We start from the raw sequence: 14,992 nt of genomic DNA, 5'->3' as shown, positions 1-14,992 counted from the left end.
AATCAGTTGTACAGAAAAATTGAAAGCTTTTTTAATTTGTTCAAGACATCTGACTGAATCTCCCCTTTTTAAAATATTTGTCTATCAGAAGTCATGGATTTTTCTGATCAATTTTTATGAAAGTTGAATAGTGTAGGGTAGATTGTCAATTTCATAATGTATAGACCAAAGCAAATTTGTCAGAGTTTTCAATCTTTTTGTTTTCATAACTGGGGCAGAATAGAACATCAGTGTTGGTACATTGGTCAAATTTTCTAAAGTTTCAGGGCTCGTTTACATCTAGGGCGTTTTCGTTTTTTTTTCAAGCGCAGGCGATTTTCAAAAATCGCCCACAACACGCTTGTGCAATGAATCTCTATGAGTAGGTTCATATCAGCGTGTTCCATCTGTACCATTTTTGAAGCGAATTTGCTCTAATGGAAGGTATGGGAAGAGCAATAAATGCTCACACAATCAATTTATGCGGCAATTGCGTTTGCGCTTTTAAGAAAAAATGCATTGTATTTATTATTTTCCGGGTCAAAGAGTTCACTTCCTGACTTAATGTCAGAAAAAATGGAATCTCTCTGCAAAAGCACTTACAAAAGTGATTTGCACAAAATCGTAGTGCGCAGTGGGGTGCCAGGAGGGGGAAAAAATGCACAAAAAATTGAAAATCGCTGCCGTCAGCGATTTCGTTTTTAGATGTGAATCCCCTCTCAGGTGCATAAGAGCATAGCTAGTACCAGGGGCGTTGCTAGCCCCAAAGATCAGTGGTATGTGCCCCGGATCTATTCTGGGGTACCCCGGATGTCCCCCAGGCAGAGTCAGCTGTGGTGCATCCATCTGGGTATGCTGGGTGCTGTGGTACCTCTATGCAAGAATACTGGGTGCTGTGGTGCCATGCTGGGCACTGTTATGCCTTTATGGGGGAATGCAGGGAGCTGTGGTTCCTCTATGGGGGCATGTTGGGTGCTGTGGTGCCACTGTGGGGGGGCATGTTGGGTGCTGTGGTGCCATGCTAGGTGCTGTGGTGCCTTTATGGGGGCATGCAAAGAGCTGTGGTTCTTCTATGGGTGCATGCTGGGAGTTGTGGTGCCTCAATGGGAGGCCCATGGAAGCATGGGAGGGTTCCACGAGAAGGGCAGGGAATGCTATGGGGGAGCTGCCAGAAAGTCAGGCAGCATGCCCTTCAGAAAGCCAGACCAGCCAGCACAGAAGCCAGGTAACTCTGCCTAGTTATGTTTCAGGGACACTGCCTACTTATGTAATATGCTGCATTTTGTTTTATTATTAATGGAGAGGGGGCTTCATCCAACATTTTGCTAGGCAGGCCTACTTAGACTGCTCTTGAGTTCATGTAAATTTGGCTCCACCCATGACCATACCCATACTCTTGTGCATGGCCACACCCATTTTCCATTTAGAGTGCCCAAAAGTGCCCCGGATCTCTTAGGCTCCTAGCAATGCTCCTGGCTAGTACCGTTGCCCTTCTCCTACTTATGCCAGTCCTGCCTCCCATCTACTGATGGTCGGCAACATGTACATTGCTTGCTGTTGATCTAGGATCAATGGAAGTAGAAGAACCACAGTCTTAGCAGCTGCTTAGGAGAGGAAGGTGGAGGAGGCTACAGATCTCCTACACTGCAGAAAAAAGGGTCAGTAAAACATGCAAAGCAGAGCTGAGCTAGTTGGCACCAGACATGCTGTTTGTTTTTTACCTTTAGTTTGGCTTTCATATATTAACAATGGTTAATTTGCATATATTCAGCAGTGATGCCCTGGGAGACATCTCAAGCTCACTCCAACCTGAATTATCACAAATTCTTTCTGTTTTAGGAAAGCAAACTTTTGTTTTTCTATATATCTCAAAGACATATTGGACTGTGTCCAGAAGGTCCACTTCCACATAGTTCACAGGAATCAAAGAGGAGCATTTCATCATAAATAGCGCTCCTCATCTTTCATTTGGGCAACACAAGATCTGCATGTACATATGGACTTTAGACTGGGTCTCCTGATGCCAGCCAAGTGCTCTTGAATGCATAGTTAGCTAACCAGCACAAGAAAAAGGAGAACTGAGGTAAAGCATTACATACGGTAATATTGCCTTCTATGACCTCATGCTGTACTGCAAAATAAACATAAATATGGACCTGCCCCGCTTGCTACTATAGTCTTTCTCACTTAGAGCTAAACAACCTCTTCAGTAGTCGACCCATCTACCTAGTAACTAGCTTCGGAAAGCTGGTTGTAATGGTTACAGTCTGAGCTTTAGAAGGCCCACTTTGGGCCTGGCGCCAACTTTGTCCTGCCCTCTTTATTGGTGTTGTGATAATGATCTCCTCTATGGGTGCATAATCATTATCATTAATAAACTGTCCCTCACTCTGTACTTGGATACTCAGAAATCTCTCACCACTACTATCCTTGGGAATTAGTTTTCTGGTTCAGAAAATAGTGAGTCCATAGTGAGTCCATAGTATCGCAATACTCTCGTCTGTTATCTTTTTACTACAGTCATATAATCTTACAAACCATTGCAAGGATTCTCAAGGGTTGGCAAGCACTTTGTTATCTGATATTTGTAACTCCATAAGAACCAATTGAATCTCTGCTAAAATTACTACATTGCCAGATTTAGGAGGTGCTTGTAGGGAGGCTGCAGCAAACAACATCGATGATAGGTGTGAGGAACATGTGGCTCTGCAGCCAATGGTTGGTAATTTATCACGACATCAAATTAAATGTGTGAGCAGCATTAAATTGATGTCTTGGGTTGTGTCAGTTGGTGTTGTCTTTGTGTTTTTCAGCTGTCCAGCGCATTGTCCAGGCTCACATGCAGTCCCTGGGCTCTCTCGGTGACAGTGATGATGATGACGATGAAGAACTGGAAGACAGAGAAGAGGAGAATGAAAGTGGGACAGAAGAACCTTCCGTAGAGCCTAGAAACAGTGAGCCAGAGGAGTGCCTGGATTGCGGAGTGGAATGTGGCAAAGGTAAAGACTAAAAGTGTCAGGCAATGATTTTCCACAGCAAGTAACTAAATTCATTCAAAGCATCCTGGCCCTGATGCACAAAACTTTTCTCAGGAGTTATTATTATTATTATTGATTTATAAAGCGCCAACATATTCTGTGGCACTGTACAAAGTAAGAAACAAACATGGGGTACATAATAATACAGACAATGGTGTACACCAATATACAAGATACATAATTAGTGACAATTAGCAGTTAGCAATATCAGAGTTATCTGATATTCTTTTTTTTTATTATTTTTTTTTTGTAACAACCACCATAACTTTTCAGCACACAAGAAGAAAAATAAGCTTTACACGTAAGTTGCTCCTCATTAAGTTACAGTAGCTTTGATATACATTTTTATCCTCATTTTTATTTTTTGCTTTTTGGGTGCTAAAAAGGCATTATGTATTCAGCAGGCAGAGATGTTGTCAGATGATGACGAACGATGTAAAAGTCTTCATCGCAAACAGACTTTTGGAACTACAAAGGAAATGCAGTCTGTACTTTAAAAAGGGACATACAGATTCTCATCAATGTCAATTACCGTACATGCAACACAGGAGGGTGAAGCAGGCACTACAGCTAAAGTAATTACCTCCTCCGTTGGCGTGTTTATAGTCTTCCTTGTCCGGTGCATAGATCATACTGTGACTTGAAAAATTCCCCACTGCCAGAGTGGAGACCCAGTCACCCCTAATGCTCCACAAGAGATTCATCTGAACTCCAGAAAACCTCTGCAGTACTCAAGCGAAAAAGACCTGCCTTTTTGGACGATTTCACTTTAAAGAGACTCCGTAACAAAAATTGCATCCTGTTTTTTATCATCCTACAAGTTCCAAAAGCTATTCTAATGTGTTCTGGCTTACTGCAGCACGTTTTACTATCACCATCTCTGTAATAAATCAACTTATCTCTCTCTTGTCAGACTTGTCAGCCTGTGTCTGGAAGGCTGCCAAGTTCTTCAGTGTTGTGGTTCTGCTATGAACTCCCCCTTCCAGGCCCCTCTATGCACACTGCCTGTGTGTTATTTAGATTAGAGCAGCTTCTCTCTTCTCTCTTATCTTTTACAAGCTGGATAAATTGTCCTCTGAGCTGGCTGGGCTTTCACATAGTGAGGAAATACAGACAAGGGCAAAGCTGTTTGCAGGAAGAAAAGAGCAGCCTGAAACTTCAGTGCATGAGAGATGCAGGGGGAAAGAAACACACAAATGATCTCTTGAGATTCAAAAGGAATGCTGTATACAGCCTGCTTGTGTATGGATGTATTTTCTATGTGTGGACATATTGTACATCAACCTACTTCTTGTTTTGGTGGCCATTTTGTTTGTTTATAAACAAACTTTTTAAAACTGTTTTTAACCACTTTTAATGCGGCGGGGAGCGGCGAAATTGTGACAGATGGTAATAGGAGATGTCCCCTAACGCACTGGTATGTTTACTTTTGTGTGATTTTAACAATACAGATTCTCTTTAAGGGTACACACAGTCTGGGATCAAGTTGGGTGGACAGGCAGCTCTGAGATGTGAGCAGGCCACAGCCATCCTGAGTACAGGGCATGCTGGTAAGTCCTGGACTATACCAGAAATTGAGAACAATCTTGGGATACTGCTAGCAGACATTGTGCGGGCTAAGGAATCTGTCCTCTTTCATCATTACTACTCATGATTTTACCAACCAACTGTAAACCCACTACTTTCTATTACACCTTATTACCCATTATTTGAAATATTTTGGAACATTCCTTCATTTCACCCAGGTACAATACTTTACCAAGCACTTCATTTGGCCTTTGTCAGTATTGGATATCTTTAACCTCCTTGACGGTAGCCCCGAGTCAGGCTTGGGGCGGAGAAAAGAAGTCAGGAGCGGTAACTCTGAGCCTGACTCGGGTTAGCCACCGGGAGGTATATGCAGGGCTTGCAACTCACCTTCCCTGAGATCAAGGTGCTGGCAGCCATTTCTGAGATTGTCCTTTGTCATCATGACATTTCATTATAGGGGTACAGCGCCACCCAGAGGTCGGAGGAAGAATTGCAGCGCTGGATCCCAGGGAGATGAGTAAGTGCAGGGGCTGCCACAGATCTCACTGCGGTATATTTTTTCCTGCTTTTAGGGTCTAAAAGCGTGTGAAAAAGTTTCACAGCTTTTAGATCCTAAAATCCGGAAAAAATCATACCGCCAGGAAGGCTAATGTAACTATAGAGACTGTATCAGTCCCCTCATGCTGTCTGTGTCTATTCATGCCTGCAGGAGATGAAGGAGCACCGAGCAGCAGTTTAGAAACCCTCTTGAACCACACTTTGCTGGAAGACAGAGAAGGAGACAAGGAAAACAGCAACACAAAGAAAGGTACTGAGTACAAAAATTACTTGTGTTAATGATAAATATCATAGGATGGTTTGGATTTAGAGCTATATGGAAGACCTAGTTTCCCCTCCTGGATCGTCTTCCTCTGCATACAACCATCAGCCTAAAATGATTGATTTTTAATATTTGGCAAAACATGGAAGGCAGCTCAGTCAGCAGGGCTATACCCAGCAGAGCTACTATTGTTACTAAGGAGGAAGTTTCCTCACTTTGCTGTTTCAAGTCTCCCTATTGGTCCTTTGATATAATGGATGGTTTCACTGATCAACAGGGACGTCAGCTAACTTTAATCTCAGTCCAACGTATATCAGCACCACTTGCTACAACTGCTGAAAATGTAGACGTGCAGCTTCACTTCAGATGACCTCTGATTTGATTAAGTAGTTTAGCATCATATGTGTAGTTTATATTTATCAAGTTTACATCAAGGTCATTCTAGGCAGCAGTGGATTGCAATGAGTTCCTGCCTAGCAACAGGGAGGATTTTCATTGGTTCACCACGCAGGGAACCAATGAGAATCCTCCCTGTTGCTATGTAGGATTCTCATTGGATTTTGCAATACAATGGGAGCCTGCTTCAGCCCAGGTTCCGATCTATATAACATCCGAGTGGCCCTTGCAGTGGTGCCAATCGGCGTGAGAACAGAGGCAAAGGTCCCGAGATGACCAAAGACAAAGAAGACAGGTGGGTAGAGCAAGAACGTATGCGGTCTTGTAGGCTTGCATTGATTCCATCAGCATCTGCTTCATCGGCATTCTGCAAATTATCATGCAGCTTCCAAATATGCGTATAGTATGCATGGATCCTATAAATAACATACGATCCGTGAACATGTCTGTTTCTCCAGTGCAAAAGTGGCCTGGGATTTTTTGAGATAGCGTTTGGCTAGTGGGAAACGGGGCCTTATACAGTGAGGATAGAGCTACATAAACAGCCACGTGGGATTATTATTATTGGTTTATAAAGCGCCAACATATTCCATGGCACTGTACAAAGTAAGAAACAAACATGTGATACATAATAATACAGACAGTGGTATGCACCAATATACAAATTTGTAACAAAATACAGAATCGATACAAAATACAGAATTGGTAACCGTGACAAAAATAACATGATGAATAAAATGTATAAAAAATTTCCAAAACACAAAAGGGTGAGAGAGATTATGAACATTTTATAGTGGCTGTAAAGTCAAATAGGGATGTATTAATCTAGACATTCACTAGTTAGATGGGGTAAATGACATCTTCCTGATATTGATTATTTTGACCTTGTCCCATTGCCCTATAAGATGTTAACCCCTCGCTACCTATGTCTAACGCTAACCCCTGCTATCTATGTCTAACACTTAACCCCCCCCCCCCCCCCCTACCTAAGACTAGCACTAACCTACCCCCTACCTAAACCACCTCTACCTATGCCTACCAATAATAATGTTCTGTCGTGGCTGATCTTGATAGTCTGCTACATCAGCATCACAGCCAATCTGGTGTTTAGCTATATGATAGCCGAACTATTGAGCCCATTAATGAAATGACTGCCGATATCCGAACACTGTTGCTGATTACAAAAGCCTATTGCCTGCTGCACCGGTAGCAGAATACCCAAGGACCCAATTTCCTCATTTGGTGCCACCGTAGTTGCAAATTACATTATGGCTTATGTTGGCACCTAATTTTACGATCGGGTGGTGCACCTAAATTAACTGCTTTAATCTAATATCCCTCTCCTCACCGCAGCAGAAAGCTTTCTATCCTAAAGAACTATTATTTAATTGAAAAAAAAAAAAAACAAACAGAGTGAGGGGACCTTCTTTTTTTAATAGTTTTTGTTACATTTAAAGGATACCACAACTGACATGTGGCATAATGAGATAGACATGGGTATGTACAGTGCCTAGCACACAAATAACTATGCTGTGTTCCTTTTTTTCTTTCTCTGCCTGAAAGAGGTAAATATCAGGTATGTAAGTGGCTGACTCAGTCCTGACTCAGACAGGAAGTGACTACAGTGTGACCTTCACTGATAAGAAATTCCAACTATAAAACACTTTCCTAGAAGAAAAATGCTTCTGAGAGCAAGAAAGAGATAAAAAAGGGGGAAATTCTTATCAGTGAGGGTCACACTGTAGTCACTTCCTGTCTGAGTCAGGACTGAGTCAGCCACTTACATACCTGATATTTACCTCTTTCAGGCAGAGAAAGAAAAAAAGGAACACAGCATAGTTATTTGTGTGCTAGGCACTGTACATACCCATGTCTATCTCATTATGCCACATGTCAGTTGTGGTATCCTTTAATATGTTTATTGAATCTAATATCTGGACAGGTGTGCTTTATGCACATAATGAGTTGAGATCAGGAGTATCTGTGATTGAGTGTAATAGACATGGGAGACAGAATTCTGTCTGGGTTGTAGGGAATCAAACACTTCCATCACTCAATGACATGCAAAACAATTTATGACTTTTATTTCATGTGGGGGGGGTTTCTGGATTTTTGGTTGATTTTCTGTCTCTCGCCATTAAAATGATACTACCCTAAGGCTGGTTTCACAGTGGGACGTTACAGGCGCACGTTAGAGCAGCCTGTAACGCACCCCAACGCACAGCAATGAAAAATCAATGGGCTGTTCACAGTGCCCACGTTGCGTTACATTGTAAAGCAGCACGTCCAGATAACGTACTGCATGCAGTACTTTACACGCGGCGAAGCCGCGTTAGACTGTTTGCACATGCTCAGTACGGGTGGGGTTTTTTTATTTTGGGGGCGGAGAGGAAGCGGGGAGAGGCCGCTACGTAGCCAGGCACATGGCTACTTAATATTCACTGCACGTGCAGTGTTTTCTTCTTGGAGCGGCCGCTGATTGGCTGGCGGGACCACGTGATGGGGAGAGCTCCGTTCACGTGGTCTCCGCAGTGCCTCTGACAGAGCAGGCGCACCAAGAGCTGCTTGTAACGCGGCTCTTGGTAGTGTCCTGCTCCAACACCACCAGGCGTTGTGTTAGGGGCACATTATGCGACCTTAACGTCCCCTAAAATGCAACGTCCTGGTGTGAAACCAGCCTAAAATGACAAACTGTTTATTTCTTTGTAAGTGGGCAAATGTACAAATTTAGCAGGGAATCAAATAATTATTTTAACTACTGTATATTTTGGAGGTTGATAATCCATGCAGGACTGTAAAGGTGGCCTTGGTGCCGCCAAAAGCATGCCCGATCAACGATGCAACCAATTTCGGTTAAACAATGCGGCCAATGTTCAATCGGGTGCACGGCGGTAACAGCGTGCAATATTGGGATGAACGACAAGCATAACGGGACCCCAGCACTGCCCCCCCCCCAGTGTAAAATGTGCCCCATGTAGTATACTTTTGCTACGTCTGCCGCTGGCTCCATGCTCCATCCACATACACGTGCCCCAGATGGTTGTCAACATATACGTGAGCGTATGTATGTGGCAAGTGTATGTGGACGGAACCAGTGGCCAACACCGACAGGTAAAGTATACTGCACGGGGCTCGGGGGGGGGGGGGGGATGGGCACATTTTACATCAGGTATGACAGCTCCAGGGGCAGCGAAGCAGCGGATGCAGCATCACAAGGCTGATTCCCGAGAGATTTCATGCTGAAATTGATCGGGAATTGGCCTGCGCTGTATGAGCAGGCATCAAATTCAATCAGAGAGAGATTTTTCTCTTGGTTGATCTGCCCATACATCGTTTGGGCAAGTGTGTTCTGTGCTTTAGAAGATATAGACACTCTTTTAAATGGTGCCTTTGTATGGACCATTAACCTTCAGAGGTCAGCGGAGTCGCAGGACAGATCAGGAACAGGCTCTGTTATTAAATAATGGGACCTTACAATAGCTGTTTTCAGTCACGTAAAGTACTGACTATAATTATTTTAGCCAATCCACACTTTACAGGAAAAAAAAAAAAGAATTAACGGGAAGAATTTGTCCATTAGATTCCTGTAATTCATAACGTTTTTTTTTTCCATAAAGTATTAAAGTAGATTATCATGGCCTTACTGTCTATGCTGTGACTTTGAAGCCTAGGGAAAAAAACAGGTTCTTCTAAAGGCTTCAGCTGTCCAAGGCTTTGGGCATCACCAACAGTACTGTACTGATATTGCATAATGTTAATCAGTGTAAGCTAGAAGCAGAAACAGACTGGTTGAAAGCAGGAAAATATTATAACATTAGTAAGCAGCCAGGCCCCGATTTACCTCACAGGAGCCTACAGTTACAGATGTCCTGGCACCCTAGACTTCGCCCTCCATGAACCTACAAACCCCTGCTGAACTGTGCCGCAAGTGTGCTGGCTGGCCCAGCTGTCACGTCTCCCTTACTTCCCTTGCCCGTCATAGGTAGATACAGGTGTTCGTCAGTGGATTGCTGAGAGCTGGGTGAGTACCCTTTCATTTACACTTTGCTTGGGACTCTGCATAGGGAAGGAGGGAGGGAGGCACTAGAGGAGGGGGGTAAGCTGTCTTTTCATGATCAGGCACCTGTAGGCACATGTCTACAGTGCCTTATGGTAAATCCGGCCCTGTAAGCAGCTCAGTACTGTAAGTACACAACGTTCTCCATCGAGCAGGCTTTTCTTGCATCAAAATGCATCACAGTAAATTGTCCTTCTGACTTTATAAACACAGATCTTTATTAAATATCAGTAAGGGATTTTAGGAGTTGTGGAACATGCGACGTGCAAGCAGACTGGTTGTGGTCTGAGTGTGTATAGGGATCTCTCCTCCAATTCTAATGGGTCTAACTTTAAGTTCAAAGGCTCATGTCCATGTGGGAAACAATATGTTGGGAGAACTAAGCGACACCTACAGGTGAGACTATGTGAACATTGTAAAAACATAGCTAAAGGTTATAAGGGGCACCCCATCACTGCACTATAAAACAAAACATAACTGTTCCCCGAGAAGATCGTGCTTCACTGGTATCCAGAAAGACAAGACACTGAAGGGGTGGTGATTTCATTAGTGACCAGGACATTTATTACTAAAATGGCCACTGCAGCTTTAAGGCCAAGCTGCAGGGCCGAACAACTCAGCACACAAGTGATTCCCCCCCCCCTCCTTTTCTCCCCACCAACAGAGCTCTCTGTTGGTGGGGTGTGATCACCCCCCCAGATGTTTGTTTTTTGTTTTGTAAATATTTATTTTATTATTTTTTTAATAAAATGTGCTATTTGTTTTTTATTTGTATTATATCTCTCCCTCCCCTGACCAGCCAATCACTGCGATTGGCTGTGATAGGCTTCAGCCTATCACAGCGGATCGCTTCTGAGTCCCCCAGGGGGACAGCCGTGTCACACGGCTGTCCCCAGTACAGCACTGCTGCAGATCGCAGCACTGTACAAAGTAATTAGACGGCGGTTTCGCTGTCTAATAGTCTCCCGAGCGGCGATTGCTGCTTGGAGACTGAAGGTGGGGCGGAGCTCCGCCCCCCAAGCACGAGATACGCACGCATTCTGCGTGCGGTCTCCTGCTAGCCCCATAGACGGCCGTTCACGCCAATGGGCGTGGAGCGGTCCTGGGGCTGCCGCACTGCTCACGCCAATTGGCGTGGAGCAGTCGGCAAAAGGTTAAACAGATGTCAAGAATAGAGATATTATAGACAGAGCCGGTTCTAGGCTTTTTGCTGCCTGAAGCAAACTTGTGAGGATGCACCCCCCAATTTGGAATTATTCATGATTGGGGAAAGATTGAACATAGGTGTGTGGGACAGTGGTCAGATTTTTGAATTGTTACAATCAGTCAGAAAAATTAATTTGATCAGCTGGACAGTCACTGTTGTTCTGTCATTGAGCTACCTCAGCCCGACCATATGGGCTTGAAAACCGCTATCGCCTGCACTCTCGCCATGGTGCGCACCAGTCCAGCACGGCCGTCACTACACAAATAACTGTTTGCGGTGCGTTACACAGTGAGTTTGTTCTGTCAGTGTGAAGCAGACAGTACACTAATTACACTATCTGATTGATGTATACACATGCAAGATGTTTTAAAGCACTTTAACCTTCCTTTTTAGCATGCAATGTGATTTCTGCCCTTAAAACGCTGCTGTGCATCAAATCCTGATTTTTCCCAGGGACTTTTGGCATGTATCCCACTCTGCCATGCCCCTCCTCCAGGTGTTAGAACCTTTGAAACATCTTTTCCATCACTTTTCTGGCCAAAATTAATGTTTGAAGTTTTCAAAGTTTGCCTGCCCATTGAAGTCTATTGCGGTTTACAAAGTTCGCGCAAACCCGTACTTTTGCGGACGTTCGCATTCGAGGTTCGTGAACCTAAAATCGGAGGTTCGAGCCATCTCTATTGAACAGTACTCTGTGGGATGTTCAAGGCATTGGAAATCCTTTTTTAGCATAAGCCTAAATTTCTCAATAACTTGATCCCTGACCTGTCTGGTGTGTTCTTTGGACTTCATGGTGTTGTTGCTCCCAATATTCTCTTAGCAGTCACAGAGCAGCTGTATTTGTACTGACATTAGATTAAACACAGGCGCACTCTGTTTAGTCATTAGCACTCATCAGGCAATGTCTATGGGCAACTGACTGCACTCAGACCAAAGGGGGCTGAATAATTACGCACAACCCACTTTGCAGTTATTTATTTGTAACAAAAATGTTTGGAATCTTGTATGATTTTCTTTCTACTTCTCATGTGTACAGCACTTTGTATTGATCTTTCACGTGAAATTCCAATAAAATTGATTCATGTTTATGGCAGTAATGTGACAAATGGTGGGCCGAATACTTTTGCAAACCACTGTATTTCCTTTCTCCATTCTCTCCACATGTTCCAGCCACTTAATGCGATGTGCTTTTATATGTCTGATAATATTTTGTCCCTCTATTATTTCTTCTAGCTCATAGCTATAGCATATTCTCCAGGTATCACCTTCTTTCCTTGGTCTAGTTATTTTTCTTATTATATTTCTTTTGAATATCCTTAAAGCTTGCTTTTTGATAGCGTCCATGTTTCTGCTCCATACAACACCACTGGTCGGTCTAATGTCTTATACATTTCTTTTAAGTTTCTTGCTCTCAGCTTGATTTTGAATAGGTTCATGTTGGCATAGTAAGCAGTTTTGCCTGCTTTTATCTGCTCTCTAATAGACTCACTCATTTTATTTATTGTCTATGTTTGGTAGTATTACTAAGTAGGTTCATTTGGAGAACCCATCAAATGTTCTTTTGCCTACTACCAGATTTTGTGGACTTTGTTTACATTGAGAATTAGTCACTCTCATACACATAAATACTATATACTTTGAAGTCAATGGGTATGAGAATACGCATGTTCAAGAAAGCACTCATTTTCTTGAAAATGTGTATTTGCAGTAATTATATTTTCACAAAAATGCTAATTTTGAGGCCAAAATAACTTTGGTAAAAATTTTAGTTCATCTCCAATCTTAATGAGTGAATTAGTCCCCACATCTCTTGCTCCCCCTTGTCTGCTACTAAGGGTCATGTTATCCAAACAGCCAAATCTTCATTAAGGACCAGTGCAGAGTGCACACCAAAAAGCTCTAGCGTAAAAGCAAACGCTTAGCGCTTTTTGAAGTGATTTTTAAAGGTGATTCTAGGCATGTGCCTGACGATTTTCTAAGCATGCCTAGCGATTTTTGGAGCTTTTTGGTGTAGCGTTTTTTTATATTTTGTTACAGTAGAGCTGGAACTGAACAGCTTCTGTTCTAGCGCTTTTCAGAGCGATTTTCCACTTTCCTATACTTAACATTGAGGCTGAATCGACTCAGAAATCAGCAAAAATGTGGCAGGACCCGCGTTGCCGTTGGGGTTAAAAAGCACATCGCTCTGATGTGCTCCATCCCATTCAAATACATTAGCCAAGCGCTTTTCAAAGCACTAGCATTTTTAAAAACGCTCAGAAAAGCAGTTCGTGTGCACCAGCCCTTACTTACATCCAGCACCAGCCACTTCTGTGCAGTAGAAAGTAGATCAACTCTCCATTCAGACTCAGCAGCGCTATCTAGCTGCCGAGGTAGTAGTAGCACTGAATATAAACAAGCAAATTTGATCTAGAACAAAAAATAACTAGTAGTTTAGGACAGAAGTTGCTTGTAAGTACCAGAGTCCCCTGTCCCAGGCTGCAATGTGTGCCAGGTTATGTCCCACTTTTGGCCGCCGGGTGTCCCAGCCATAGGACTCTGTAGCCGCATGAGGTAATGTTTGCCTCAATTACCATTTGCGGAGTCGAAGTAATTGTTTTCTGCTGCATTTTGTGTGTCCGAGGTATCGGTAGTTGCATTTCATTTGTTGGAGGTAACGGTTATTGCAATTCATGTGTCAGAGGTAATGGTTGCTGCAGTTATTATTTGATGGTCATAGTGGCTGCATTTGCTACTTTAGGGTTATTGTTGCAGCATTTGGCATTTTGGGGGCTCATGATTATTAAATAGTATGCTAATACTGTAGCATCAGCAGCTTCTGCAGATTTTGTGCACAATCTAATCCCACCATAGTCATAGTCTAATGTACTACAATATTATTATGTATTTATATAGCACTGGCATCTAAGGCAGTACTTTACAGAGTATGTAGTCATGTCCTTGGTGGAGCTCACAATCTAATCCCGGCCATAGTCAAAGTCTAATGTCCCGCCATATCATTATTATGTATTTATATAGCACTTGCATCTTCTGCAGCACTTTACAGAGTACATAGTCATGTCATGGACTGACATCCATGATGCAAATCTCCCATTTCAACAACTCCCTGTTAACTACAGTTGAACATCTCTGAGCCTGGCGGAAACCTTATCTCTACAGTTATGTCAAGAGGAAGGCCTTGTTTTGCATATGTTAAATAGCCTGGTGCATCCATTGAACAAAACATATGTTCAATATAGTCAGTCCCCTGCTTACAATCGACTCAGTTACAATTTTTCAAAGATATATTCGGTGGGATGCGAAAGTTTGGGCAACCTTGTTAATTGACATAATTTTCCTGTATAAATCGTTGTTTGTTACGATAAAAAATGTCAGCTAAATATATCATATAGGAGACACACACAGTGATATTTGAGAAGTGAAATTAAGTTTAATGGATTTACAGAAAGTGTGCAATAATTGTTAAAACAAAATTAGGCAGGTGCATAAATATGGGCACCACAAAAAAAGAAATGAAATCAATATTTACTAGATCCTCCTTTTGCAGAAATTACAGCTTCTAAACACTTCCTGTAGGTTCCAATGAGAGCCTGGATTCTTGTTGAAGGTGTTTTGAACCTCTCCTCTTTACAAAATAGTTCATTCAGGTTTGATGGCTTCCGAGCATGGACAGCTCTCTTTAACTCACACAATAGATTTTCAATTATATTCAGGTCTAGGGACTGAGATGGCCATTCCAGAGCGTTGTACTTGTTCCTCTGCATGAATGCCTTAGTGGATTTTGAGCAGTGTTTAGGGTCGTTGTCTTGTTGAAAGATCCAACCCCGGCGCAGCTTCAGCTTTGTCACTGATTCCTAGACATTGGTCTCCAGAATCTGCTGATACTGAGTGGAATCCGTGCGTCCCTCAACTTTGACAAGATTCCCAGTCCCTGCACTGGCCACACAGCCCCACAGCATGATGGA

The 14,992-nt window shown here is 42.9% G+C and overlaps 1 protein-coding gene across 2 annotated transcripts in view; it reads left to right on the top strand.

Moving 5' to 3' along the window:
* PPP1R1B (protein phosphatase 1 regulatory inhibitor subunit 1B) overlaps window positions 1-14,992 on the top strand; it is a 164,695-nt gene that overhangs the window by 104,734 nt on the left and 44,969 nt on the right. The window contains exons 5-6 of one of the 2 annotated variants that reach the window (XM_068262658.1): window positions 2,793-2,978; window positions 5,257-5,355. In XM_068262658.1, coding sequence (XP_068118759.1) covers window positions 2,793-2,978; window positions 5,257-5,355 — 285 coding nt within the window. The remainder of the gene's footprint in view (window positions 1-2,792; window positions 2,979-5,256; window positions 5,356-14,992) is intronic. The other variant, XM_068262659.1, reaches the window with a different exon arrangement.

This window comes from Hyperolius riggenbachi, chromosome 12, assembly GCF_040937935.1.
Source record: "Hyperolius riggenbachi isolate aHypRig1 chromosome 12, aHypRig1.pri, whole genome shotgun sequence".
In the NCBI taxonomy this organism is placed as follows: Eukaryota; Metazoa; Chordata; class Amphibia; order Anura; family Hyperoliidae; genus Hyperolius; species Hyperolius riggenbachi.
Note: the sequence above shows the minus strand (reverse complement) of the source record. Positions and strands in the feature narration are given on the sequence as shown.